Genomic DNA, 25386 nt, shown 5'->3' with positions numbered 1-25386 from the left:
AGACATCTCACTATGTAGCCCTGGTTGGCCTGAAACTCTCTATGAAGACCAGGCTAGCCTTGAGCCCATCCCTCCTAGGGGCTAAGATTAAAGGCATGAGCCACTGTGGTAGTTTGAGTGAGGATACCCCCAGAGCCTCCACGATTTGAACACTTGGTCCCCAGCTGGTGATGTTTGGGGAGTTTGCAGAGGAATCTTGCTGGAGGATGTGCATCACTGGGGCGGGCTTTGAGTGTTTAGAGTCTCGCTCTGCTTCCTGCTTGCAGTCAGAGGAGTGACCACTCACTGCACCCGCCCCCACACCTGCTGCTTGCCGCTCTGCCACGGGAGCTCGAATCCCCCGGAAGCATAGCCCAAAGTCACCTCTTCCTTCTGGAAACTGCTTTTGATCATGGTGCTTTAGCAGAGCAACAAGAGAGCAGCTGACACAGCCACCATGCTAGGCTCTTTTTTTTTTTTTTTTTTTTTTTTTTTTGGTTTTTCGAGACAGGGTTTCTCTGTGGCTTTAGAGCCTGTCCTGGAACTAGCTCTTGTAGACCAGGCTGGTCTCAAACTCACAGTGATCTGCCTGCCTCTGCCTCCCGAGTGCTGGGATTAAAGGCGTGCGCCACCATCGCCCGGCTTTGCTAGGCTCTTTTTAAACAAACAATCTGAGCCAGATGTGGTGGTGCACGCCCTTAATCCCAGCACTTGGGAGGCAGAGGCAGGTGAATCTCTGAGTTTAGGGCCAGCCTAGTTTACAAAGTGTTCCAGGACAATCAGGGCTCTGTTACACAGAGAAACCCTGTCTCAGAAAAAAAAATCTGGTGTGTATGCTGTATGTATGTGCATGTATGCAAGCGTGTTCATGCTATACTGTGGCATGGGTGCCGAAGTCAGAGGACAACCTGGATGTATGAAGTATGCACGCATGTTTATGCTATGCCATGGCATGGGTGCAGAAGTCAGAGGACAACCTGGATGTATGAAGTATGCATGCATGTTTATGCTATGCTGTGGCGTGGGTGCAGAAGTCAGAGGACAACCCGGATGCTAGTTTCTGCTTTCCACCTGCTGTCCCTCACTCCTCTCAGGATATGCCAGGATTCTCTTGTCTGTGGCCCGCATCCTGCTGTGTGAGCTCTGAGACCACACACCATGCTCGTCTTCTGCTTTCCATAAGTCCTAGGGATCCGAACTCAGGCCCTCATATTCGCCTGGTGAGCATTGTCCCTTCAGACCTCTCTCCCAGTTCCTTCATCGTCTTTCTTTTCTTTAAAAAAGTATATATGTCATATGTGTTTGAATGCATGCATGCATGTATGCACACCTCGAGTGTGCCTCACGCCCAAAGAGACCAGAAGGGGGTGTCAGATCCCCTGGAACTGGGGTTACAGGCAATGATGAGCTACCACGTGGGTGCTGGGAAACAAACCTAGCTCCTCTGGAAGAGCAGCAAGTGCTCTTACACACTGAACCATCTCTCCAGCCCCATCTCCTTCTCCTTTTTTTTTGAGACATGGCTTTACTCTGTAGTCCAGGCTGAACTAAAAGCCATGGTGATCGCCTAGCCTCCACTTCCCGAGTGCTGGGATTACAGATGTAACATGCCCTGTCCAGGCCACCATAGTAATCTTGAAAAGGAATAAAGTTGACAAATTTATGCTTCTTATCTTTAAAAGTTAACAACTTAGCCACAGATATGAATACCTGGTGGCACTGGCTTGAGAATGGACCCACAAGCTAGGCATGGTTGTACACACCTTTAATCCAAGTCCTCAGAATGGACCCACAAACTAGGCATGGTCGTACACACCTTTAATCCCAGTCCTCAGAATGGACCCACAAACTAGGCATGGTCTTACACACCTTTAATCCCAGTCCTCAGAATGGACCCACAAACTAGGCATGGTAATACACACCTTTAATCCCAGTCCTCAGGAAGCAGAGGGCAGGCGAATCACTGTGAGTTCAAGGCTTAGTCAACATAGTGAGTTCCAGGCCAGCCAGGGCAACACAGTAAAAACTTGTCTCAAAAACAAAACATACAGAAAGAGGAGCTCCATAGACCGATGAAATAAAATAGAGAGTTCGGGAAGAAACCCATAGTACTAAAGTCAATTGGCTTTGGACAAGGATGCCAAGATAATTCCATGGAAGAATGAACAGCCTTTGAATGGATGGTGCTAGACTATTTAGGAACAAAGCACACACACATCAAACAATAAATCTGGAGTTGTGACTTTACGTCATACATAAAAACCCAACTAAACAGATGAAACCCCAAAGGCCAATGTGGTAAAAATTCATCAAAGAAAACTGAGGCTGAGTCTCTACAGCCTCGAGTTCAACAGCATCTTCTCCTGCATGTCACCAAGGGCACAGCGGGGGGAAAAAAGAATATGAAGCTGGACTTCATCAGGACCGTAAAGGTTTCTTTTTATTTTCTCCAAGGTTTACTTTATTTTCACCTTTCCCTCGACATGGTGGAGTCGAGGAGGCAGAAACTTGGGCGCGCTGAAGATTTAGCTTTACCCGAAACCCCCCACAGCCCACCGCTGTGGCTGAGGAAGACATTGCTGCTGTACAGAAAGGACACCAATACTGCTTCTCGAGAGTTGACTAAGGGCCTCAACCACGGTGGAATTCATGAAGCCGCCAAATCTTAAGAGAGTGTGTTAAGCCCAGCCTTGGGTCCTTGCATCAGAGTGTGAAGAGCCAATGCACTTCAGATTAGCAGAGGACCTTTGTGGTGAACCCGAGACATCCTAATTAGGGCTGAAAACAAACAGAAGCCAGGAGAATGGGCAGGGCTCACTGACAGAAAGGGGAAACCCTGCACCGTGGCTGACTGCTGCTTGTAGAGTGGTTAAGGGCTGTGGGAAAAGAATCGCAGGCCCAGGATGTCTTTGAAGAGTACTTCAAATACAAGAAAGAAATAAGTTTTAAAAATATTATGCTTGCTGGGTTATGGTGGTGCACACCTTTAATCCTAGCACTCAGGAGGGAGAGGCAGGCTGATCTCTATGAGTTTGAGGCCAGCCTGGTTTACAAGAGCTAATTCCAGGACAGGCTCCAAAGCTACAGAGAAACCTTGTCTCGAAAAACAAGCAAATACTATGCTCAAAGCAGAGCATAACACAGCTTAGGGTGATGGAATTTTCCAGTGTAGGCATAAGTTAAAAAAAAAAAACCTGGCATGGTAGTACACCCCTGAGGTTCTAAACCTTGAGACACTGAGGCAGGGGGATCATGAACTTGAAGCTTGTCTAGGCTATATAGAAACCTAGTAGAAAACAAAATTGGAAAACCAACCAAACAAGGCTATGATGATTCCATTTGCCTCTTAGGAAGTGGTTCTAGCAATGTTATAATGGGCTGTGTATCATGGGAAGGGAAGGTGGCCAACAGACTGGTCAGGGGCCTAGTGCAACAGACTCAACTCAGGTAGCCCTGGTAGAGATGGAGAAAAAAGGAGAGATTCAAGGTTAAGACTTCCTTCTCCCCAAGGTGGAAGCACCCTGAGGTGCTATTGGGACATATAAGTCAGAGCCACAGGGCCAGGGGCAGGGGGTTGAGTCACAGACACAGGCTGGAGGTGGCCAACCAAAGGTGGTACCTGAGGCTACAGGTATGGATAAGGCAGTGTGGCATGCTGGGACACCACGAGAAAGGGCAGTGCTCTACAAAAAGCTTGGTTATGGCATCAAGGGAAGGAAGACAGAGGAGCGGTTGGAGGGGTGGCTCAGGGGACACCTGCCCAGCACATACAGTTTTGTCCCCCGGACCACAGAGAAAGCCAAGTGTTTTATTTGGTGGTCACAGGATTATGGATGGTCTTTTCCAGTCCAAGTCCATGTGGCACGACAGAAGCAGAAGCCTCAAGCAGGAAGAAAGGAGGTAATGAGGAAGGGAAAACAAGGAGAAGCAAGTCAGTCACAAACCCTGAGTGTGAACGGGGGCGGGGGATGGGAAGTGGTTTGGGGCTGCAGGTTCTCCTAACACATGGGACACTTACTATGTTTTGACAGGTTGACAGGTTCTTGCTATGTAGCCCAGACTGACTTGCTTAACTTTTTCCCCCTGTGGTTCTAGGGATGTAGCCTAGGACCTGTATGTATTAGGTTATTGCTTCACCACTGAATTACACCCCACCCTTTAAGTGGTATTTTTACTTCTCTTTCTCTCTCTCTGTGTGTGTGTGTGTGTGTGTGTGTGAGAGAGAGAGAGAGAGAGAGAGAGAGAGAGAGGGAGGGAGGGAGGGAGGGAGAGAGAGAGAGAGAGAGAGAGAGAGAGAGAGAGAGAGAGAGAGACCGTGTGTACAGAGGACAAAGGACAGTTAGCAGGAATCACTTATCACTTTTCTGCCATGTAGGCTTTGGGGCTCATGCGCACTCAGATGGTCAGGCTAGGCAGCAAGTCTCTGCTCACCGAGCTGTCTCACAGGCCTGTTTTAAAAGAATAGAAATTTGTTTGGAATGAACACACTATGTCAGAGGCATAGGTAGGCTGGGGGTGGTGGCACACACCTTTAATCCGAGCACTTGGGAGGCTGCGCCAGGTAAAGCTCTGCAAATTTGAGGTCAGGCTGGTCTACATAGTGAGTTCTAGACAAGTCAGAGTTACACGGTTACTCTCTAAATCCCATCTCTAAAGGAAGTGGGCGGGGGGGGGGGGGGAGTCTGTCTTTCCACAATGTCAAGATTTACTGAATAACAATAAGTTCACAAAGAAGGGTTGTGCCAATGGCAGCAATTTCCTAGGTAATCCGCATTTCCTTGGTAACCCTGGAGAAGTAAACATAGGCTCTTTTTTTTAAAAAAAAAAAAGTTTTATTTATTTTTATTTTATGTGCATGACATTTTGTCTGCATTTCTCTCTGTGAGCAACATGTGCGCAGTGTCCATGGAGGCCAGAAGAGGGAGTTGGATCCCCTGGAACTGTAATGTCCTCCTGTTTTTTGTCTTGTTTTGAAACAGGTTCTCTTTCGGTAGCCCTGGCTGTCCTGGAACTCACTCCATAGACCAGGCTGGCCTCGAACTCACAGAGATCCACCTGCCTCTGACTCCCAAGTGCTGGGATTATAGGCATGCGCCACCATGCCTGACTTGAAACTGGAGTTATGAACAGTTATGAGCCACCATGCGGGTGCTGAGAATTGAACCTGGGTCCTATACAAAGCAGTCACTGCTCTTAACCACTGAGCCACCTCTCCAGCCCGGAACACAGGTTTTCTTACTCCAGTTTTAACTGCTATACTAACTCTTTGTGGTGGTTTGAATGAGATGAAACCCATAGCTCATATTTTTGAATACTTTGTTCCCAATTAGTGGGCCTGTCTGGGAAAGATGAGGAGGCGGTCACCAAGGAAAGCCTTTGAGGTTTCAAAACTCACCTGTAGTTCCCGACGCTCTCCTCCTCTGCTTCACGGCCGTGGATAAAGATGTGAGCTCTCACCTATTCCTGTATTCATGCCTTTGCTTTGCCACCACAGACTCTAACTCTCTGAAACCATAAGACAAATCAAAAGCTTTCTTTTGTAAGTTTCCTTGGTCATGGTGTTTATCACAGCGATGAGAAGTGACTAAGATGTCTTCAGATCACTTGTTAGCACACAGTGGCTGTGTCTATGTGTGTATCACATGTTAGCACACAGTGACTGTGTCTATGTGTGTATCATATGTTAGCACACAGTGACTGTGTCTATGTGTGTATCACATGTAATGTAGCACACAGCGGCTGTGTCTATGTGTGTATCACATGTTAGCACACAGTGACTGTGTCTATGTGTGTATCATATGTTAGCACACAGTGACTGTGTCTATGTGTGTATCACATGTAATGTAGCACACAGCGGCTGTGTCTATGTGTGTATCACATGTTAGCACACAGTGACTGTGTCTATGTGTGTATCATATGTTAGCACACAGTGACTGTGTCTATGTGTGTATCACATGTAATGTAGCACACAGCGGCTGTGTCTATGTGTGTATCACATGTTAGCACACAGTGACTGTGTCTATGTGTGTATCATATGTTAGCACACAGTGACTGTGTCTATGTGTGTATCATATGTTAGCACACAGTGACTGTGTCCATGTGTGTATCACATGTTGTTAGCACACAGTGACTGTGTCTGTGTGCATATATGTAGGTAGTTTGTGGAGTACTTAAACAAAGGACAAAAATGGCCCACGAAGTGAAATCTGGGACAGAGGGAGGACAGAAAAGTCTCTGTTGATGAGACAATGGCCTGAACCAGTGAAGAAGCTGCTGTTGCAGGTCACAGGTTTGGGAGGGGAGCGGTGGGGCTGAGTCCAGCTGTGGAGGGAAAAGGGCAGGACTGAGGGCAGATGAAGGAATGAGTGGGTGGATGGGCAGATCCAGATGAGCAAACAGAACAGGCAGATAGCAACTGAGCAAACACATACTGAGAAGCCTAAATGGCAGGGTGGTGGGCCATCACAATGGCCGCAACCACTTTGTGGGGCAGAAGAGGGGGAGTTACACATTTTCTGCCGAATGGTGTGTCTAATAGGTTCTCAGATCTGGTTTCCCTTAAATTATTTTACTGTGCCAATATTTCACTACACTACAGTCTCAGTTCACCCAAGAATTTTAAAAAATGTTGTAGGTTATTTTGTTTCATGTATGTGAGTGTTTTGTCTGTGTGTCTGTGCGCCAGGTGTTTGCCTAGTTCCTACTGAGGTCAGAAGGGAGGGTCAGGTCCCCTGGAACTAGAGTTACTGACAGCTGTGAGCCAGCATGTGGGTGCTGGAAACTGAACCCAGGCCACCTGCGAGAGCAGCAAGCCCTTTTAACTGCTGAGCCTTTCTAGCCCCTCGGCGTCGTCCACTCCCGGAAATCGGTCGTGCATCAGTTTGTGCTGCAGGGATTGTGCCAGACAGACGTGCCGTTCATGTGTTCACCAGGTGCAGTCACCCTTCGCCCTTAAAAGCTACTTGTAGCCAGGCGTAGTGTTACACACCTTTAATCTTAGCACTTGGAAGGTAGAGGTAGGCAGATCTCTTGTGTGTTCGAGACCAGCCTAGTCTACAATAGCAAATTCCAGGACAACCAAGGCTATCTAGTAAGACCCTGTCTCAAAAACAAAACAAAATAAAACAAAAACAAAAGCAAAAAACCCCACCCCCCCACAAACAAACAAAAACAAACAAAAAATGCTGCTTGTTAAATAGTCTCTCCAGGTAAATTCCTATCTAAAAGAACTGTTTCACAGCATGGAGTAACTTTACGCATGGTATAGTCTGGTCTCAACATTACCCCAGAATGAAGGAACCCAAAGGGCACTGAAGTAAATCCTTTATCCCTAACGTACATCAGCTGCCTCTGATTAGCCTCGAGTCGCTTTCTCCCCCACTACAGTGCCGTACTCAGGGAGGTGGATTTGATTGAGGCATGCCCATCTCCACACACAGCTGCTTTAGGAATAAAACCTCTTTTTGCAGAGCTGTCGTTTCAGTGATCAGTACCCTGTGCAGTAAGCCTGGTTAGCAGCAGTGGTAACTTGTTGTTTCATAGAAATGGAACATCCTTCCTTCAAGTATAGCCGGGTCCAGGATGGGTCTGGAATATTGTTCTCAGGACTCTGTCTTGTTCTCTCCTGTACCTCTGTTGTCCTCTGGATCGGGTCTATCCTCGGCTAAGCTTGTTTCACATGAAGGTGAGATGACCCAGGACTCTGACTCTGGCACCTTTAGGATACATGGCATGCATTTATCTTCCTACTCCATCAAAATAGCATGCCATGTCCTTTCTAGACAAGCTGACATCACTTGGCGAGGAGTCACAAGGAAACAGCAGCAAGGTGACTCTGGGTCATTGGGCCCTGTTATGTTCCACAACCTCTTTAGAGGCAGACAGACTAGAGAAGGCCTTGAGAACCACCTGCAAGAGTTTGGACTTCCTATATTTTGGTCCATCTTTACTATGCATATCTATCTCCTTGAGTCTCTGATCCTGCCTCCCTCCAGGGCAGGTAGACCAGTTGGCACTCAAACCTACAGGTTTATATAGAGGAAAAATCTTATTAACTTATATCACAGGAAGGTTAAGTGCTTTGGATGCAGCTTGATCCAGACACTCCAGTGATGTTTAGGATCTGTCTTTGTATTCTGCCTCTGCAGTTCTCTGCATGGACTTTCTGACTAGTTTTTTCTACATGGGGACAAGCTACTCTATTAGGGTTGTGTTTACATTTTCACATGTGGTTACTAACCAGAATGCAAAGAGGATTTCCCCACCTCCTGCAGCTCCAAGATGAACCTCCTTCTCACAGCGCAGACTTGAATCAAATCAGTGGAGCTAAAGCAGTAAGAAGGGGTTTCACCGGACATGCTGAATCCCAGACGGTCTATAATGGAATGCCTCATGCCTGAAAGAAATTCAAGGTGATGCCACAGATAAGGGCTGGTGGTACAGCCTAGTGGCAGAATGCTTGCCTGGCACGCTCAAGTTCCTGGGTTTGGTCTCCGGCACATGCATGCAAGCACACAGGCATGCGTTAGTGAGATGCCGAGCCAGCCTATCACTGAGCTAACTCATTCTTGCGTTCTGTAGACTTTGGAGAAGTCCCTCCCACTGGTGTCTGTGTCTGTCCTCTGTGACAGCCCCATGTCATCCTCTCCCCACACTGCAGGCTGCCTGGCATCTAAGAGCAGCATATGGCAGCCTAGCTTTCTTTCTCTAGCCCAAATGCTCACTGCCCCAAAGGCATGGGTTTTATCAATGTGCTCGTTCTCTGTATGAGTGTGAGTGTTAGGTCCTCCAGGGGTGACGGTGGTGTACGCCTACATACTCCCTGAGAAATGAAGCGTACCGCCAAGTTCTAGCCGCTCTCAGGTGTTTCTTGTTCATTTGTTTTTGAGATTCAGTCTTGCTGTGTAGCTTAGGCTGCCATCTTATCTCAGGCTCCAGTGTATTGGAACTGCAGATATGCACGTCCATGCCCAGTGGGGATTTAAGTCTATAATGCTTAGAACAGTACAGTACATAGTAGCTCACAATACACACTAGTTATTAGTACTTGCAGGGAAAGTTTGAGCCAGGATCTCTTGTAGCCCAGGCTGGCCTTGAACTCTTAATGCAGCTGAGCACGATGCTGGATTTCTGAGCCTGCTACCTCTCTGCTGCTCGCATGTTTACATTATAGCCATGCATCATCATGCCTGCTTTTGTTTCTAGATTTTTCATTTCTTTTCTGAGACAGGGGTTTCTGTGTAGCCCTGGCTGTCCTGGAACTTGCTCTGTAGACCAGGCTGGCCTCAAACTCAGAGATTTGCCTGCGCACCACCTCCTGGCTTAGATTTTTAATTTTTATGTGTGGTGGTTTGAATGAGAATGGGCCCCATAGGCTCCTGGGTTTGAATGCTCGGCTCCCAGCTGGCGAACTGTTTGGGATGAAGAGGTGTGACCTCGTTGGAATAGACGTTAGAGGAGCTTGTCACTGGGAGCGGACTTTGAGATTTCAAAAGCCCACACCAGGCCCAGTCAGTCAGTCTGTCTGCCTATCTGTCTGTCTCTTTCTGCCTGACTGTGGATGAGAAGGTAAAACTCTCAGAACCATGCTTGTTTCCCACCATGATGATCATGGACTAACCCTCTACAACAGAAAGCAAGCTCCCAACTGAATGCTTTCTTTTAGCCGGGCGGGGGTGGCGTACACCTTTAATCCCAACACTCAGGAGGCATAGGCAGGTAGATCTCAGAGTCCAAGGCCAGCCTGGTCTACAGAATGAGTTCCAGGACAGCCAGGACTACACTGTCTTGAAAAACAAAACAAAAAAAAGATTGAATGCTTTCTTTTATAAGAATTGCCTTGGTCGTGGTGTCTCTTCATAGCAACAGACCAGTAACCAAGGCAACGTGTGTGCCTGTTTTGCTTGCCTGTGTGTATGCATCACAAGCATGCCTACAGAGGGGTGTGAGCCACCATGTGGATGCCGGGAATGAACCCAGGTCCTCTGCAAGAGCAGCAAGAACTCTTAACCACTCGGCCATCTTACCAGTGCCAACACCTAGTTTATGTGGTGCTGGAGATCCTGGCTTTACGCGTGCAACGAAGGCACTCTGCCAACTGAGCCACATTCTCGGCCCCGCTATGCTAACTCACACTTTAGCTGGAGACTCTGCAGTCCCTGCCCACAATCACAGACCCAAAGGCACAATACAGCCCTGCACCGAGTAACTGAGAACTCCAATCGCCATTACGGCCCTGTGAACCGTGAGGTGGGCAGGACACTTTTGCTTGTTCCTTATCTAAAGAAACTGAGGTTGGGAGAGGTTGGGCCTCTTGCCCAAGATCACACAGCTAACCAGTAGAACTGGAGCCAGGCCCTTCTTGCTCCTTTGAACTTCTTCTTCTTCCTTGAAGAACAGTTTCTTCTGAGAGGGTCTTGGTTTTTTTTTTGTTTTGTTTTGTTTTGGTTTTTCGAGACAGGGTTTCCCTGTAGTTTCTAGAGCCTGTCCTGGAGCTAGCTCTTGTAGACCAGGCTGGCCTCATGACAGGGTCTTGTTATGTAGTCCAGGTGGCCTCCTGCCTCAGCCTCCTGAGTGCTCAGATTACAGGTGACTATCAGCACACCTGCTTTCTTGAACTTGGCTGAGATTGTGCCTTGGCCCCTGCCTCCCCAAAGCCATTGCTGGTGTTTCCTCACCCTCTCAGGACAGCCCAAAACCTTGGCAAGTGACAATAATGAAAAGAATTTTTTTTTTTTTGAAGCAGGGTCTCATACATAGCCCTGGTCTGGAACTTAAATGTGGACTAGGCTGGCCTTGAAGTCACTGTGATCTTTCTGCCTCTGTCTCCCCTGTGATGGATTTGCAGGTGTGGGGCAGGTAAGACCATTATAGAGGGGAAATTGGGGCTGGGAAGAAATTAAAGTGTCCTGCCAAAGGTCACGCGGAGGAGTGACAGCCAAGAGTCAGAACTGTGATTCTAGCAAAGGCCTTTCTTGCCCTGCCCTTGCTTTTGTGACAACCCACCACCCCCTAACTGAGGGTCAGTTGTGTGCCCGCTGTCAGACTTGTCTGTACTCAGTGGCCTCGAAACTGTGGCAGAGCATCCCACCCTACCCCAGGCTGAGAGCCTTATAAAGGGGAGAGCCTGGCTCGCTTGTCCTCTCAGCCCGGAGCACAAAATAGGTGCTCCATACTGCCCAATTCTTTTACTGCGTCCGGGTCTCAACCCTGTGAAGCAGAGGGCAAGGGTGTCTCCTTTGAAGCCTTGAGCCCCGAGAGAGGAGAAATGATTCCCACGGCCACCCAGGAGTCCGTTTCGGGGCAGCGACAAGAGCAGTGCCCCTGTGGCCGACAAGGCTCTCGAGCTGGTCGCAGCCCTTCGGGAGCTTTCTCCGATGCCAGGGAAAGGACCTCGAGCAGGTTGCGGGCGGCCGGGGGAGGGATAAAGGAACGGGATATTTTTGCGTTTTGACATTAAAAGAAGAGCAGATTCGCGTCAGCATCTGTCGGGGAGTGGGGGGTTGGAGCTGACGGCGTGGAGAGCGGGTTGTCCGGGAGCGAAGGGCCGGGCCTCTATGAGCTCCGCCCCAAAGGGGCGCTGCCACCGGGAGGAGGCCGGCGCTCGGCCGCTGCTCATTCATTGTCTTGACAGAGCATCCTCGGCGGCCAGCCTGCGGCTCCTCCATCCTCTTCTCCTTCCTCCTCCACTTGCGGGGGTCACGCTCAGCTCCCCGCAGCAGGTGAGACTGGGCGCTGGGGGAGGGCTAGTCACAAGGGCCGGGCACCGCTGCCATGGGCCACCTGTGGGGCCAGCGCCAGCGTGGGAGCAGGGCTGTGGGGGCGGGCGAGCTGTCAGGGCCATCAGGCTGTGGTCAGGGAGCCTGTGCAGGAGCCTGGCCGGGAGGGCCCGGGACCAAGGAGTGCGAAGCTGCAAGCAGGTCCCAGAGTGCTTCAAGGTGAGGGCGAAGGACCATCGTGACCAAGATGGAGGTGGGCGCGCTGGGAGCGACCGCAGCTGGTCTCGGGACCTGTGTCCCCGGGAGGGAGCTTCTGGGCGGTTAGGGTGGGGGCCAGGGTGGGGTGAGCCAAGTAGCTGCCCGGAGCTTTAAGACAGGAAGGGGTTGAGTGCAAAACAAGAAAAGACCAAGTTCCCCTTTCCGTGGTTTCCGGGCTTGGTACCTGGGTGGGGGAGGAGGTCGGGTGGGGCACATCTTCCTGCCCTCACCTCTAGATTGGGGTTTCCTTCTCCCAAATCTAGACTGCTTACTGTGGGGGCTTATGGCCCCTTCTTGTCTTGGAGACTTCACTCGTGCATTTCGCCTGCTTTCTGTGTAGAGCTGGGAGCCTCCTTAGGGTTAGCAGGGTGGGTGAGGATTGAAGCCCTAGCAAGAAGGGGCTCCCCATTGAGGCCGAGCAGATGGATGGGTGAGGCTGGGGAAGTGGGCAGAGGCTCTGGGCAGGATGCTTCCCACAGGGCAGCCCAGGCTCCTTCACTGAGTAGGAAGGTGGGGGGATTGAGCCCAAGGATGGGGCTCCCGGAACCCTAGGATACAGGCAGTCCCTGGGCTTCACTGGCTGGCTGCCCAGCCACAGTGGGTAACCATCTTAGTGGGCCTCGGGGCAATCGTGGTGGGCCTCTCCTTCCTTAACGGAAGTAGAGATGGCACAGAACACCTGCTTTTCCTGAACGAAGGCTGAGAGGCAGAGGTACAGGGAGATGCTGGGACCCAAGCCATTGCTACTTCTTGTGGCCAGAAACCTGGGGAAGCCATCCTGCTACTTCATTCCCTCCTGGACAAGCTGGCACACATCTCCCTGTGTGCCATCCCTGAGCTGGAAGGCTAGGCAGGAGCAGCCCTGCCCTGCCTTTAGGAAGCTCTATGTGGGTGTGAGGGATGTAGGCTCTGCAGCAAGAGGTCCATAGGACGGAACAGCCTCGAGAGTGTCAGGACCACTGCGAAGGGAACCCTGGTGCCTGCCCCATATTGGGCTATGGTAGGGGCTGATGGTGCAGAATTGAGGGTGTGGCTTGAAGTGTTGGGGTTGACAGAAGAAAAACTGGGGAGGGTAAGCAGACTGTCACTCATGGAGAGTAGGTCAGGGTGCCACAGACATGATGCTGAACCCTAAAAGGCAGGCCAAGGGCTGTTCTAGGGCTGACAGTGTTTGGCCAGAATTGAGAAAGTTTACAATTTGTGTCCCTCAGGATGAGCCGGCAGGTGGTTCGCTCCAGTAAATTCCGCCACGTGTTTGGACAGCCAGCCAAAGCTGACCAGTGCTATGAGGATGTGCGCGTCTCGCAGACCACCTGGGACAGCGGCTTCTGTGCCGTCAACCCCAAGTTCATGGCTCTGATCTGTGAGGCCAGTGGGGGAGGGGCCTTCCTGGTGCTGCCCCTAGGCAAGGTGAGCTTCTGGTACAGCAGCTCTCCAGAGGAGGCTCCTGCCATCCATTGAGACTGCGGGCCTGAGTAGGCGCCTGGTACCAAGCCTTCCTGGGTGTTGTCATCTGTAAAGCGGGACAGGGCCATTTGCTTAAGCTCTCTGGGGACAAAACAAGGGGGTGGGGGAAAGGCCTCCCAAGTCTCAGCCTGGGGTTTTCTGCTCAGGGATGGGCTGCTCCAGGGTTCTCAGGAGTGAGGATTCCAGGGCTGACCTGTGAGGAACTGAGCCTTTGGGGACTCACAGGTAGAGATGAAGCAAAAAGCCTTTTCCTGCCCTCTAAGCTTGCTGCCCCAGTGCTCTCCTGGACTCTTCAGGGGGTGAAACAGGAAGGGGAGATAGGCCCCGAGTTGTTACCTTAAAAGGGCCGATGGAAGCCTAGAAGAAGAGGAAGTGGTTGTCGGGTGAAGCTGGGCCTGCACCCTGTGCAGCTCTCTACACAGGAAGCAGTTGGCCCTCAGAAGAGGCCATTTTCAAACTTGCTGTCCAGAGGCATGGGGACAGACTTCCAGGCTTCTATCTATCCAACAGGATACATCCCATAACCCCCTGGTCACACATTCTCCTCTTGGGGACCCCAACCCTCTATTTGTCCTAGGCCCAGGGCCTGTGCTGTCCACAGATGACACGGAGTTAGAGGGATCAGAATCTCAGGCAGCTTGGTGTTAGTTTCCTGGGATTGGGACAAACTCTCACCTCAGTGCTCCTAGGGACCCCACACTTTCATGTGTGTCCCTTTGCAGGGGTGTGGGGAGGTTGGATTGGGTTTGGAGGTCAAAAGCACCTCCATCAGAAGCCCTGCTGTGCCCTCCAGACTGGACGAGTGGACAAGAACGTGCCCCTGGTTTGCGGCCATACTGCTCCTGTGCTAGACATCGCCTGGTGCCCACACAATGACAATGTCATTGCCAGTGGCTCTGAGGACTGCACAGTTATGGTGAGTCTTGGTAGGACTGTGAGTTAGGAGGGGTCTCCAGAGGAACCTGACTTCTGAAGCCCCAGCAACTCATGTGCCCCTCTCCGCAGGTGTGGGAGATCCCTGACGGAGGCCTGGTGCTGCCCCTGCGGGAGCCTGTTGTCACTCTGGAAGGTCACACCAAGCGGGTGGGCATCGTGGCCTGGCACCCCACAGCCCAGAATGTGCTCCTCAGCGCAGGTGCCGTAGGGGTGCGGAGGGGAGGGCTGGGGGCCTGACGGGCACACGCTCACAGCTCCACGCTGGACAATTGTGCAGGTTGTGACAATGTGATCCTGGTGTGGGATGTGGGCACTGGGGAAGCCGTGCTGACACTGGGTCCCGACGTGCACCCGGACACGATCTACAGTGTGGACTGGAGCCGGGACGGCGGTCTCATCTGTACCTCCTGTCGCGACAAGCGTGTTCGCATCATTGAGCCTCGGAAAGGCACTGTGGTGGCTGTAAGTTGCCATGAACCTTAAACCTTGGCCCCAGGATGTTGCTCTCCCTGCACCCACCGAGGTTCTGGTCTCTTGGTGAGACCGAGAGAAGCTGACTGACCACATTGCTTGCCCCTCAGGAAAAGGACCGTCCTCATGAGGGAACTCGGCCAGTGCATGCTGTGTTTGTATCAGAAGGGAAGATCCTAACCACGGGTTTCAGTCGCATGAGTGAGCGGCAGGTGGCGCTGTGGGACACAGTGAGTGCCAAGAAATGGGACCCTTTAGTTTGGAACCAAGACCGGAGGGAGGCTAAGTCACTCCCCTACCACATGACCATGGCCTCAGTTTTCCTGAGATGGGAATTTTCTACTGCTTAGTCTGAGGGCCCTTGACTGCCTGCCTGCTGTCTAGTGAAGACTTGACACGGCTCAGCCTTGCTGCCCTCCCTGTCTCTACAGAAGCACCTAGAAGAGCCGCTGTCCCTGCAGGAGCTGGACACAAGCAGCGGAGTTCTGCTGCCTTTTTTTGACCCTGACACCAACATTGTCTACCTCTGTGGCAAGGTGACTCAGTCAGGCGTGATGGGGGCAGGGAAGTGGGTAAGTGGGCACAAAGGTTGGTGGCCCGTGCTGGCACTGACTCTCTTGCCCGCACCACCTACAGGGTGACAGCTCTATCCGGTATTTTGAGATCACTTCTGAGGCTCCGTTCCTGCACTATCTTTCCATGTTCAGTTCCAAGGAGTCCCAGCGTGGTATGGGCTACATGCCCAAACGTGGCCTGGAAGTGAATAAGTGTGAGATTGCCAGGTGAATGACCTGATTCTGACCAGACCTTCAGTGCCCACTCGTGCTGTACAGTGCTGCTCACCTTCCTGTTTCTGCAGGTTCTACAAGCTTCATGAGCGGAAATGTGAGCCCATCGCCATGACAGTACCCAGAAAGGTGATGTTCCTATGCTCTTTCCTGGGCCAGGGTAGGAACTGACCACTGGGCTTGTAGGGAGGGGCAGGGACATAAACACTCTCGTGACCAGCTCTGGCCTTGCCCACAGTCGGACCTGTTCCAGGAGGACCTGTATCCACCCACTGCAGGACCAGACCCTGCCCTCACAGCTGAGGAGTGGCTGGGTGGCCGGGATGCTGGCCCCCTCCTCATCTCCCTCAAGGATGGCTACGTGCCCCCAAAGAGCCGGGAGCTGAGAGTCAACAGGGGCTTGGACAGCGTCCGCAAGAGAGCCACACCAGAGGCCAGTGGCGCTCCCAGCTCGGTAAGGCTGGTGGGGAGCTGGGGCAGCAGGGCAGGAAGACAGATTAGGGCAAAGGCTGCATGGCTGTGCTCAGTGTCTCATTTGTGGGGATGTCCAAGCTTCTAATGGTGGGAGATTCTGGGAGGACAAGGAGTGGGTGACCCTGCGGCCTTAGAAATCAAATGCATTGATCTGAGTAGTAGCTGCTGGGACCAAAGGGCCCAAGCTTTGGGGTTCTTGGAAAGGCTAGCTGATGTTAGAGGAAGGGAATATATAGAAAAGCGGGGTCTAATGCGTCTGGCTCCCCTAGGACACTGTGTCGCGGCTGGAGGAAGAGATGAGGAACCTGCAGGCCACGGTACAAGAGCTACAGAAGCGCATGGACAGGCTGGAGGAGACTGTTCAGGCCAAGTAGAGCACCCCAGAGCCTTCAGCGGGGCCAGTCATTCACTCTGCTCCCACCCCACCCTCAGGCCATATGGTGATTAAGACGAAAATAATAAAATGGCTTTATTTTCTGGTACCTCTCAGACTCTGGTGAACTGACCAGCCCCACGGCGTCCCCTTGATGGTTCTGGATGCACTATCCCCACTCAGGATTGCAGTCACTTCCAAATGCACTGTAGCAAATGAATGGGGCCTTGGATGGAAGGACACCCAGTGATGGAGCTGAGAGCTGTTTTGCTTCCTAGCTCCATCTCGGAGTGGAAGGTCTGAGTCATCAAAATCCCTATCTTAGGGCCCCAAATTTTCCATATCCACCCAAGTCTTTTCTTGTGTTTTCTATGGCAGTGCTGGGGACCAAAGTTATGACCACTCACATGAGAGGCAAGCTCTCTATCACCCTAGCTATGCCCCTAGCCCTGACTCCAAATTAGCATTTCCTGGTTAACTCGCACACAAACTGCATACAACTGTACTGACACCGGTGTTTATGGCGAAACCAACAAGCACATGGTGACGTTTTTCAAACTATAGACTCAAAGAGCAAAAACAAGACTTCTGATCGGACCTGACTCACACCTGTAATCCAAACCCTTGGGAGACTGAGCAACTGCTGGGGGTTTCAAGCCAGAAACTCAGTTGAGAGTGCTGATAAACTGAGATACTGCCTCAAAAACCAACCCAAACCAGAAATGGAGCTTGGGATGTACCCTGGTTGGCAGCATACGCCAGGTCCTGGTTTTGATCCCCAGCACTGCAGAAACCAGGTGTGGAAACCCACACCTGTAATCTCAGCACTTGGGAGGAGGATCAGAAGTTCAAAGACAGCCTAAGATGGAGACCCTGTCTCAAAACAACTGGTAATAAGATAGCAACGACAACAACAAAAGGCCGGGAAGATGAGTCAGTGGGTCAGCGTTTGCTCTGCGATCACAAGGGATGCTAATCAGATCCCAGCACCCACGTAACAGCATAGGTGTTCCCGCAAACGCCTGTAACCCCAGTAGGTCTGATGTGGATGGAGACAGGACTGTGGGGCTGGCTGGCTTCCAGCCTAACAGAGATACAAGCACCAGTTTCAGGGAGAGAGCCTGCCTCAAAGGAATAAGCAGAAAGTGACAGAAGACATCTGACATCCTCTTCTGGCCTCCATTCACGTGTACAGGCATGTACACGTGTACATACACACTCATGTACACCTGCATACACACACATTACTACATACACATAAGTAAAAATAACTCTTGTGCTAGAGATGTAGCTCAGCAAGGAATAGCACTTGCAGCCCTTTCAGAGGACCGGAGTTCAGGTTCCTACATCCGCATCAGGCAGCCCACAACCACCTGCAACTCCAGCTTCATGAAACCTGACGCCCTCTGCAAGCAACTACAGCCAAATCCACAAAGACAAATAAGCCAGATGTGGTGAGCTGTGCTTTTAGCTGTGGTAGCAGAGGCAAGCAGATCTCTAAGTTCCAGGACAGCCAGGGCTACACTGAGAGACCCCATCTCAAACAAAAACTACCTGACAAAACAAAGACAAAACCCCATAAAGGCAAAGCTTAGAAACCAGGAAACAGCCTGACCCTGGACTAAAACACAGAGTCCAGGGCTGGCTGAAGGGCAGTTCTGGGGTTCCAGTTTAAACAACCCCCTTCCATTCACAATATTCTGAGGCCTTGGAGCATTTCCTGTGGATTTCACAGGTCCTGGAGTCTGAAGAAGATAGGGAAGAACAGATCTCTTATACCCTGTCTATAGGAGGGAGTGCTTGTTTTTGTGTGTTTCTGACTGTCTCACATAGCCCAGGATGGTCTTGAACTCCTAACTCTTCTGCCTCTACTTCTCAAGTGCTATTTCAAGGGTGCATCATGCCTGGTTTATGTGGCCCTGAGGATTGAACCTAGGGCTTCATGTGCTAGGCAAGCACTCTGCCAACTAGCTATATCCTCAGCATGGGAGTAGCTTTTGGTGCCTAATGGATGGGAGACTCCAGAGCTGGAATGATAGAGAGGGGCTCAGGAGGGTATCATGGCCGTGCCAAGGCTGAATTCATACAGTCCAGAGAATACCCCAGCCCCAGCCCTTTCCTCTTCAGCATGCCACAGAACTATTCTGGATATAGAGAACAGCACACAAACAGGCCTGCCTGCCCAGCTGTGTTTCACCCTCTGGCAGGACATGTGATCCTGGGCAAGTCCCTTCTCTACTGTAAACTGGAGGAGGGCCGTCACTGGGGAATGAAGGGGTCACTCCTCTAGAGATACAGGCTAGGCATGTTTCCTGTGACTGAACCACTGCCTCTCCAGAGGAACAAACAACGTTCATGAAATGATCCTGGGGATGGAGAAGGCCTGGCCAGGGACGACTATGGCTCCAGTTGGACCAGTTTCTTTGATGGAAGAATGAGAAGGCGGAGGCGGAAGTAACTGAGCGCTAAGTGTCAGAGACAGGCCTCGACAATATGGAGAACTGAGTGTGGTGACAGACATCTGTAGTCATGGCTGCATAATCAAGACTGAGGCGAGAGGACCATCTGAGCTCATGAATTTAAGAACAGTCTGGAAAACACATTGAGAGCCCGTCTCAAAGACAAAACAAGACAAAACCAAAGAAGATGTGGAGGAGCTGGATTGAATACCATGTCCCCTGAGGCCTAAAAAGAGCCTGACAGCATGACAGGAATCTTGTCTCTCTCTCTCTGATACCTCCAGAGAGCCTGGAGAGGAGACGGTAAGAAAAGGCTGAGGGCTTCTGGTCCTGGAGGGTTAGCAGAGCAGGAACACCCTGCTTTCTGAGGGCGGACCTTGGTGACAGTAGAGACCACACGGGTAGACAGACACCCTTGGCAGAGTCTAAAGGACAGGACAATGTCAAAACAATGATGGAGGAGGGGGAGGGGAAAGCCAAGTACCTGACTCAGCTTCAGAGACCTCAAACAGCACACCGACACCAATGGACCTGATCTACAATTTAATGGCTGTTCAGGCCCGGGTCCCTCATTTCTGCCGCTCTCGGGTCCACTGCTCTGGGGTCAGAGTTTTCTGCTCAAAGGCATGGATGTGCGGGAGCTCTTCAGCTAGGCATTCATTCACCAGCCTGGGCGAGAGATGGGAATGAGAAATGTCCGCCCTCGGCTGGGGTGGTGGGCTCCGAGGCGATCATGATCAGGGAGATCAGAGATGTCTCCAGGAAGTGGGGATTGGAGGAGAGGACGGATGCCCAACCACAAAGGCAGGCGCACCCTCGGGTTATGGGCCACATCGCGGGGCTTGGGGGTGAGTTAGTCCCCACCAGAGCGGTCAGAGACCGGGGCTTCTGCCCCGAGCCCAAAGCGCTGGGCGAGGGGCTCCCGGGGGCTCACCGGTGTCTCTGGAGCAATGGCTTTCCCTCGAACTTAGCGGACACCACCAGGACTCGGAAGCTGGTCGCGCAACGGTTGAGAGTCGTGTCCTCCACCTCCTAGCCGGCAGAAGACCCGGACGATGGGCACGTGCCCTGGAGCCCTTCCCTGCCGCCCGAGCCCCCGTCCCCGCACTCACCACATGCTCTGCCTCCAGATCCCGCTGAAGCTTCTCGCGGAGGCAATCCGCGCTGAGTTCCATTGCCACAGCCCAGCGGGGGAACAGGCAGGCGTGCCCAGAGCCCCGCCTTCCGCCCTCACTGAAGCCACTTCCTCCCACGCCGCTCACTTCCGCCCTTCCTGAGGCGGTCTGGAAGGCAGCACTTCCGTCTCCTGGCACAGGTGAAGTCGCAACGTTTAGGAGGCTCCGTCCCAGTAGTTAGCCAATCGGAGACGGGCTGGAGGACTGCGGGCGCGGAGGCCGCGTTTGCACATCCTCCTCCTGCCAGCAGGCGGCCCACCAAGCGGCGCTGCCGGGTTTCCAGCGCGCTGGACGATCACCCTCGAGTGCTTTTTCCTACAAACGTTTTGCAGTCCTGGCTACCCAGCCCTTTCCGAGGTCCGAGGTCCCAGAAGCCACCCCCCCACTTCGGACCTCCAACCCAGAAAGTTCCGATGGGACATACAGCAAGACCGGGGCGCTTCTACGGTGTCTACCTGCTCTACTGCCAGAACCCTCGGCATCGGGGCCGCGTGTACGTGGGATTCACTGTCAATCCTGCTCGTCGCGTCCGGCAACACAACGCCGGTCGCAAAAAAGGTGGAGCCTGGCGGACCAGCGGGCGAGGACCCTGGTAAGAGGGCGCCGGAGTCTTGCCGGAAGGCTCCGGATTGGAGGCGGGCCGCCTGGACAGAAGCCCGAAGACAGAGGCGGGGCCATTTCTGTGAATGCAGGCGGTGCTGAGTCCCTGGCCTGTCACCCGGGCGAGCGTAGCGGGAGGGCAGCACCTTGTGGACTCTGTGAACGCTGGGTTAAGATTTGGGATGGTTAATTGGGGAACGAGATCAGAAGCTAAGGGCTGGTCTGTAACTCTAGTACCAGGGTATGGAACGCCCTCTTCTGACCTCTGCATCCACCAGGTACGCACGTGGTGCACATACATAAATACATACATACAGGCAAAGACATTCATACACATAAAATATTAAAATAAATCCAAGAAAAAAATTAAATACAAAAGATAAGTTATGGAGTCAGCCAAAGTGCTTGTCTTAGGGTTACTATTGCTGTGATGAAACGCCATTACCAAAAAGCTTACTGGGGAGGAAAGCATTTATTTGGTTTACTCTCCCAAGTACTGTTCATCATTGGAGGAAGTCAGAACAAACAAGAAAGAGCTGATGCAGAGGCCATGACCCTAGGACCACCAGCCCAGGGATGGCACCACCCACAAAGGGCCTAGGCCCTCCCACATCAATCACTAATTAATAAAATGCTCTACAGGCTTGCATACAGCTCGATCTTATGGAGGAATTTTCTCAGTTGAGACTCCCTCTTCTCTGATGACTACCTTGTGTCCAGTTGACATAAAACTATCCAGCACAGGCCCATTAACAGGTGAGTGGGAGAAGAAAGACAATGTGGCATATACAAGATGTAGTTTTTAAAAACCGGTTTATTATTTGATTCATAATGAATGTTCTGCATTTTAAGTGCAACATATTCATGCAGTGCTCGCAGAGGTCAGGAGAGGGCGCCAGATCCCCTGGATTGGGAGTTACAGACAGTTCAGAGCCCAGGTTCTATGCAAGAACAAGAGCTCCTAACTGAGCCACCTCTCCAGCCCCCAAATGCAATTTGACTCAGCCATAATGGTAAATGAAGTTATACCCCTTGAAAGAAAGTGGATGGAACTGGACATCACCGTGTTAAGTTATATAACAATATCTCAACTTTTTTCCCATGCGGAATTTAAAGAAAAAGTTATGAAAGTAGGAAGGTAACTATTTGGAATGAGGAAGAAGGCCAAAAAAATGGGGAAGTGGTTATAATAAGTAATGTCAGACAGAATACATCACATGAGCAGGAGAATGTCGATGCAGCTGTTACTTTGTACAGTTAATATACACCAGTAAAAATTGTTTTAAAGACTGGGATCAGGAAAAACAAAACAAAACAAAAAGACCGGGTGGTGGTAGTGCACGCTTTTAATCTCAGCTATTGGAAGGCAGAGGAGGGCGGATCTCTGTGAGTTCGAGGTTAGCCTGGTCTGCAGAGCAACTTCCAGGACAGCCAGGTTTGTACAGAGAAGCCCTGTCTTGGGGGAGGGGGGGAAGAAGAATGGAATCAAGGGCGGTGGTCAGCAAGGCTGGGGCCAGAATACTACTAAAAGGACAGGAATCAAGGACTGGGTGAGGAGCCTGAGCTTGGAAGGTGCAGGTGCGTGGGATTTACATCTCCATGAAAGGTTCAAGCCCTAATGACCAGGTGTGAAGTGCTGTGAACTGGAACACAGGCCTGGGGGAGGGGTGGGGGTGGAGGATTGAGCTGCTAGCGGGATTGAGGTGGGATAGGGACTCACTCATTGGCCTTGCCCTCTCCTCCCAAGGGACATGGTGCTGATCCTGCACGGTTTTCCGTCTGCTGTAGCCGCCCTTCGGGTAAGAAAGGTGTCTTCCGGACGGGCTGGCCCGGGGTTTAGAGTTTGTCCAGAGGACCTTGCCCAGGACCTCCCTGACTTTGTCGTCTGTGTCCCTTCCTACAGTTTGAATGGGCCTGGCAGCATCCTCAAGCCTCACGCCGCCTGACTCACGTGGGGCCGCGCCTGCGCAGCGAGGCATCCTTCGCCTTCCACCTGCGTGTGTTGGCACACATGCTCCGAGTTCCTCCGTGGGTGCGCCTCCCTCTAACACTGCGCTGGCTGCGACCTGACTTCCGCCATGAACTTTCTCCAGTGCCACCACCACACATGCCCATTGCCTTTGGGCCAGTACCACCCCAGCCCTTGGTCCCGAAGCGACTCACTGCGAGTGAGACTGAAAGCGAGCGCCAGCTGGATGGAGGCCCCAAGGGCAGCTGCATGCTGTGTGCACGTAAGCTGCAGGTAGGGGCACATCGGGGTTGAAACCCCAGAGTTTGCCCACCCTGACCCAGTCTCATGAGGACGATGGTGCTTTCCTGGCCTATCAGTATCTACCATGGGCCGTTAGTGCCTATGACTGGGCAGCCAGCCACCGTGTAGATCTTTCCTGGCCTCCTGAAGTCTTCCGTGTGCTTCCTGCTTTTTCCGTCTCTTTCTTGTCTCATGAGCTGCGTGCCGCTCTTGGTTACTTCAAGTTCCTCCCATGTCTCCTTACCGCCGTCTCTGACAGGATGAAGAAGGCCCCCTGTGCTGCCCCCACCCTGGTTGTCCCCTCAGAGCCCATATCATCTGCCTGGCAGCGGAGTTCCTGCAGGAAGAGCCGGGGCAGCTTCTGCCCCTAGAGGGTCATTGTCCTAGGTGAGTCCAGGCCTCTTCCCAGCCTGTGTAGGTCTGGAAAGAAGGTGCCCCGTGTTTCAGTCCTGGCTAGGGAACCTCACCTTGACACTCAGGGCCTAGGTGGAGGGGCCTGGGGATGTGACTCTGCCATCTCTACCAACTGCACCCTTTGGCAGCTGTAAGAAGTCTCTGCTCTGGGGAAGCCTGATCAGGCAGTGCCACGTGGACACCGAGGAGGAAGAGGACTTGGAATTAGAAGAGGTGAGAGCAGGTTCTGGCCCCACCCTCCCCAGTCCTCCTAGACGACCTCTGACCTACCTTTTTGTCCTTCTAGGAGCACTGGACAGACCTGCTAGAGACCTGATCCTATGAGTCCCCAGCTTTCACCCCTGGTCCTTTTCTGCCTCTCTCTTCAGTGTTTGTTAGCTTTTACTTGAGCGCAATAAAAAAGGCTGAGTTCAGGGTACCTCCTGGTGTTTTCTTGGAGAAGGGCAGGAAGGGATGAAGTGAAGTTGAGGCTCTGGACCTGACCATGTGGCCTTGCTACTCCCTTGCCTTTCTCAGAGGTAACAGTTACTGTTACACGCTATCCCGTGACTGTGATAAACCCTGGGACCAGTGACTTGGGGAGAAAAAAGCTTGTTTCTTCTTATGCTTCCAGGTAACGGCCCATCGGTGAGGAAAGTCAGGTTGGCACCTGGAGCAGACCCTGGGAGAAGGCTGCTTACCGGCTCAGTCTCTCTGATGGTGCTTTAGTGATACTCTTACACAACCCAGGACCACCTGCCTAGGGGTGGCACTGTCCATAGTGAGCTGGGCCCTCTCAGCTCAATCAACAATCAAGAAAACGCCCCCACAGACATGCCCGTAGGTCCATCTGGCTGAGGCAGGCCCCCATCGAGAATCCCTCAGGTAAGGCTGGGCTACGCAAAGCTGACAGCTGAAGCCCAGGAGACCAGTGCCTGTGGAGCCTGTGAGAGCACACAGGTCCTGTACTCACAGAGAAGCACCAGGGAAGCCAGGAATGTTACACATGCACGGTTGTCTTTTCAAGGGAAAATATGTATGTTTTCTGCCCAGAAGCCTGGGAATGGGGTAGCTAACAGGCTGGGTAGCTCCTGTCCTATTTGTAGGGTCACTCCATAGCTGGCTCCCCCAAAACTCCCACAACCAGGACCAGAGGTGGCTAATAGCCCAGATGACCTCTACACTATCTGTATGACAGACCACGACAGAGCCTCCCCTCGGCTGAAGATGTGCAGCAAGAGCCTACCGACCTCACCTTCATGAAGTGTCAGGTACTTTAAGAAGACTTTCTGTGTAATCATGACACCTTGCGCATACGGGACTGTGTTACGCCAGGAGACTTTCTCCAGCATTGTACTGCACTTTAATACGTGTCCAGTGAGCTGCCTGGTGCCAGACTCTTGAAGTTTGAACCCACAGCAGCTACTGAGTTGTGCTGAACCATGTATTTCCTTCTTGTCTCACACGCCATTCCTCTGCCAACCCTGATGTTTGCAGAGAGCCCCATATGTTCTCAGAGCAAAGCTTGCTGCAAGCTCTCAATCCAGGTGTTACTGAACCCGTGAGTCCCAACCTATACCACGTCGGTCTAACCACCCGTCCTCAGTAATCCAACCAGAAGAGCCAAAGTAAAAGTTCAGAGCAGAAAAGGGAAATTTATTCAGTGTGGCCATAGTGGGAAGAGGGATAAAGAGTCCAGCAAACCCCTTGAGTCCATCTTCAAGGTCCTTCAGTGAGTTTAAATAGATGTCCAAGGATGTGCATACCCATGCAGTCCCTGTCAAGGTCTGGTCACACCCACCACTGACATCTCATCCTGTGAGGAGGTTGGACAAGGTGTTGGACTATGAGATCTCTTTCAGGGAGACAACTTGCCCCTCTAGCCGGGCCCCTTTCTTTTTCCCAGCATGACATTACTGGAGGAAATTTCCATCTCTTCAGGGTCATTGTTTCAATAGTCTAAGAGACGGCTGGAGAGATACAAGAGTCTGCTAGGTCTATCATGTCTGCCAGGCCAGTTACATAAACACTGAGACCAAAATGGT

General features: G+C 51.8%; 3 protein-coding genes across 4 annotated transcripts; 2 read left to right on the top strand and 1 right to left on the bottom strand.

The window, feature by feature from the left end:
* The first annotated feature begins 11574 nt into the window (after window positions 1-11574).
* Window positions 11575-16572, top strand: Coro1a (coronin 1A). 2 transcript variants are annotated; one of them, XM_038334150.1, is made up of 11 exons: window positions 11575-11699; window positions 13166-13364; window positions 14215-14337; window positions 14427-14556; window positions 14635-14819; window positions 14939-15058; window positions 15260-15364; window positions 15465-15610; window positions 15688-15745; window positions 15855-16070; window positions 16360-16572. In XM_038334150.1, the coding sequence occupies exons 2-11, from the start codon at window positions 13167-13169 to the stop codon at window positions 16462-16464; spliced, it is 1386 nt and encodes a 461-aa protein (XP_038190078.1). In that variant the 5' UTR covers window positions 11575-11699; window position 13166; the 3' UTR covers window positions 16465-16572. The 2 variants fall into 2 exon arrangements, with proteins under 2 accessions (XP_038190078.1, XP_038190071.1); XM_038334143.1 differs by lacking the exon at window positions 11575-11699 and adding an exon at window positions 12153-12384.
* Window positions 16573-19452: 2880 nt separating this feature from the next.
* Window positions 19453-20721, bottom strand: Bola2b (bolA family member 2B). Its single transcript, XM_038335341.2, has 4 exons — window positions 20553-20721; window positions 20035-20228; window positions 19857-19954; window positions 19453-19591 (listed from the first exon to the last, which is right to left on the bottom strand). Exons 2-4 carry the CDS (start codon window positions 20095-20097, stop codon window positions 19492-19494), a joined length of 261 nt encoding a protein of 86 aa, XP_038191269.1. The 5' UTR covers window positions 20098-20228; window positions 20553-20721; the 3' UTR covers window positions 19453-19491.
* Slx1a (SLX1 homolog A, structure-specific endonuclease subunit) lies at window positions 20236-23780 on the top strand. The gene is made up of 6 exons (XM_038335321.1): window positions 20236-20689; window positions 22445-22496; window positions 22601-22939; window positions 23208-23335; window positions 23491-23575; window positions 23649-23780. Exons 1-6 carry the CDS (start codon window positions 20511-20513, stop codon window positions 23676-23678), a joined length of 813 nt encoding a protein of 270 aa, XP_038191249.1. The 5' UTR covers window positions 20236-20510; the 3' UTR covers window positions 23679-23780.
* Window positions 23781-25386: the final 1606 nt, after the last annotated feature.

The sequence above is a fragment of the Arvicola amphibius genome, chromosome 1, assembly GCF_903992535.2.
Source record: "Arvicola amphibius chromosome 1, mArvAmp1.2, whole genome shotgun sequence".
In the NCBI taxonomy this organism is placed as follows: domain Eukaryota; kingdom Metazoa; phylum Chordata; class Mammalia; order Rodentia; family Cricetidae; genus Arvicola; species Arvicola amphibius.
The sequence above is the reverse complement of the archived record's forward strand: the minus strand, read 5'-3'. Positions and strand labels throughout refer to the sequence as shown.

What these genes read in the sequence shown, in the direction of transcription:
- Slx1a (XM_038335321.1), top strand. Translation starts at nt 20,511, where the DNA reads ATGGGACATACAGCAAGACCGGGGCGCTTCTACGGTGTCTACCTGCTC. An exon ending in ACCAGCGGGCGAGGACCCTG is followed by an intron (nt 20,690 to 22,444) that starts GTAAGAGGGCGC and finishes TCTCCTCCCAAG; the next exon opens with GGACATGGTGCTGATCCTGC. An exon ending in CTAGAGGGTCATTGTCCTAG is followed by an intron (nt 23,336 to 23,490) that starts GTGAGTCCAGGC and finishes ACCCTTTGGCAG; the next exon opens with CTGTAAGAAGTCTCTGCTCT.
- Bola2b (XM_038335341.2), bottom strand. Translation starts at nt 20,097, where the DNA reads ATGGAACTCAGCGCGGATTGCCTCCGCGAGAAGCTTCAGCGGGATCTG. An exon ending in ATCTGGAGGCAGAGCATGTG is followed by an intron (nt 19,955 to 20,034) that starts GTGAGTGCGGGG and finishes TCTGCCGGCTAG; the next exon opens with GAGGTGGAGGACACGACTCT. An exon ending in CCATTGCTCCAGAGACACCG is followed by an intron (nt 19,592 to 19,856) that starts GTGAGCCCCCGG and finishes TCTCTCGCCCAG; the next exon opens with GCTGGTGAATGAATGCCTAG.
- Coro1a (XM_038334143.1), top strand. An exon ending in TGGTGCTGCCCCTAGGCAAG is followed by an intron (nt 13,365 to 14,214) that starts GTGAGCTTCTGG and finishes TGTGCCCTCCAG; the next exon opens with ACTGGACGAGTGGACAAGAA. An exon ending in AATAAGTGTGAGATTGCCAG is followed by an intron (nt 15,611 to 15,687) that starts GTGAATGACCTG and finishes CTGTTTCTGCAG; the next exon opens with GTTCTACAAGCTTCATGAGC.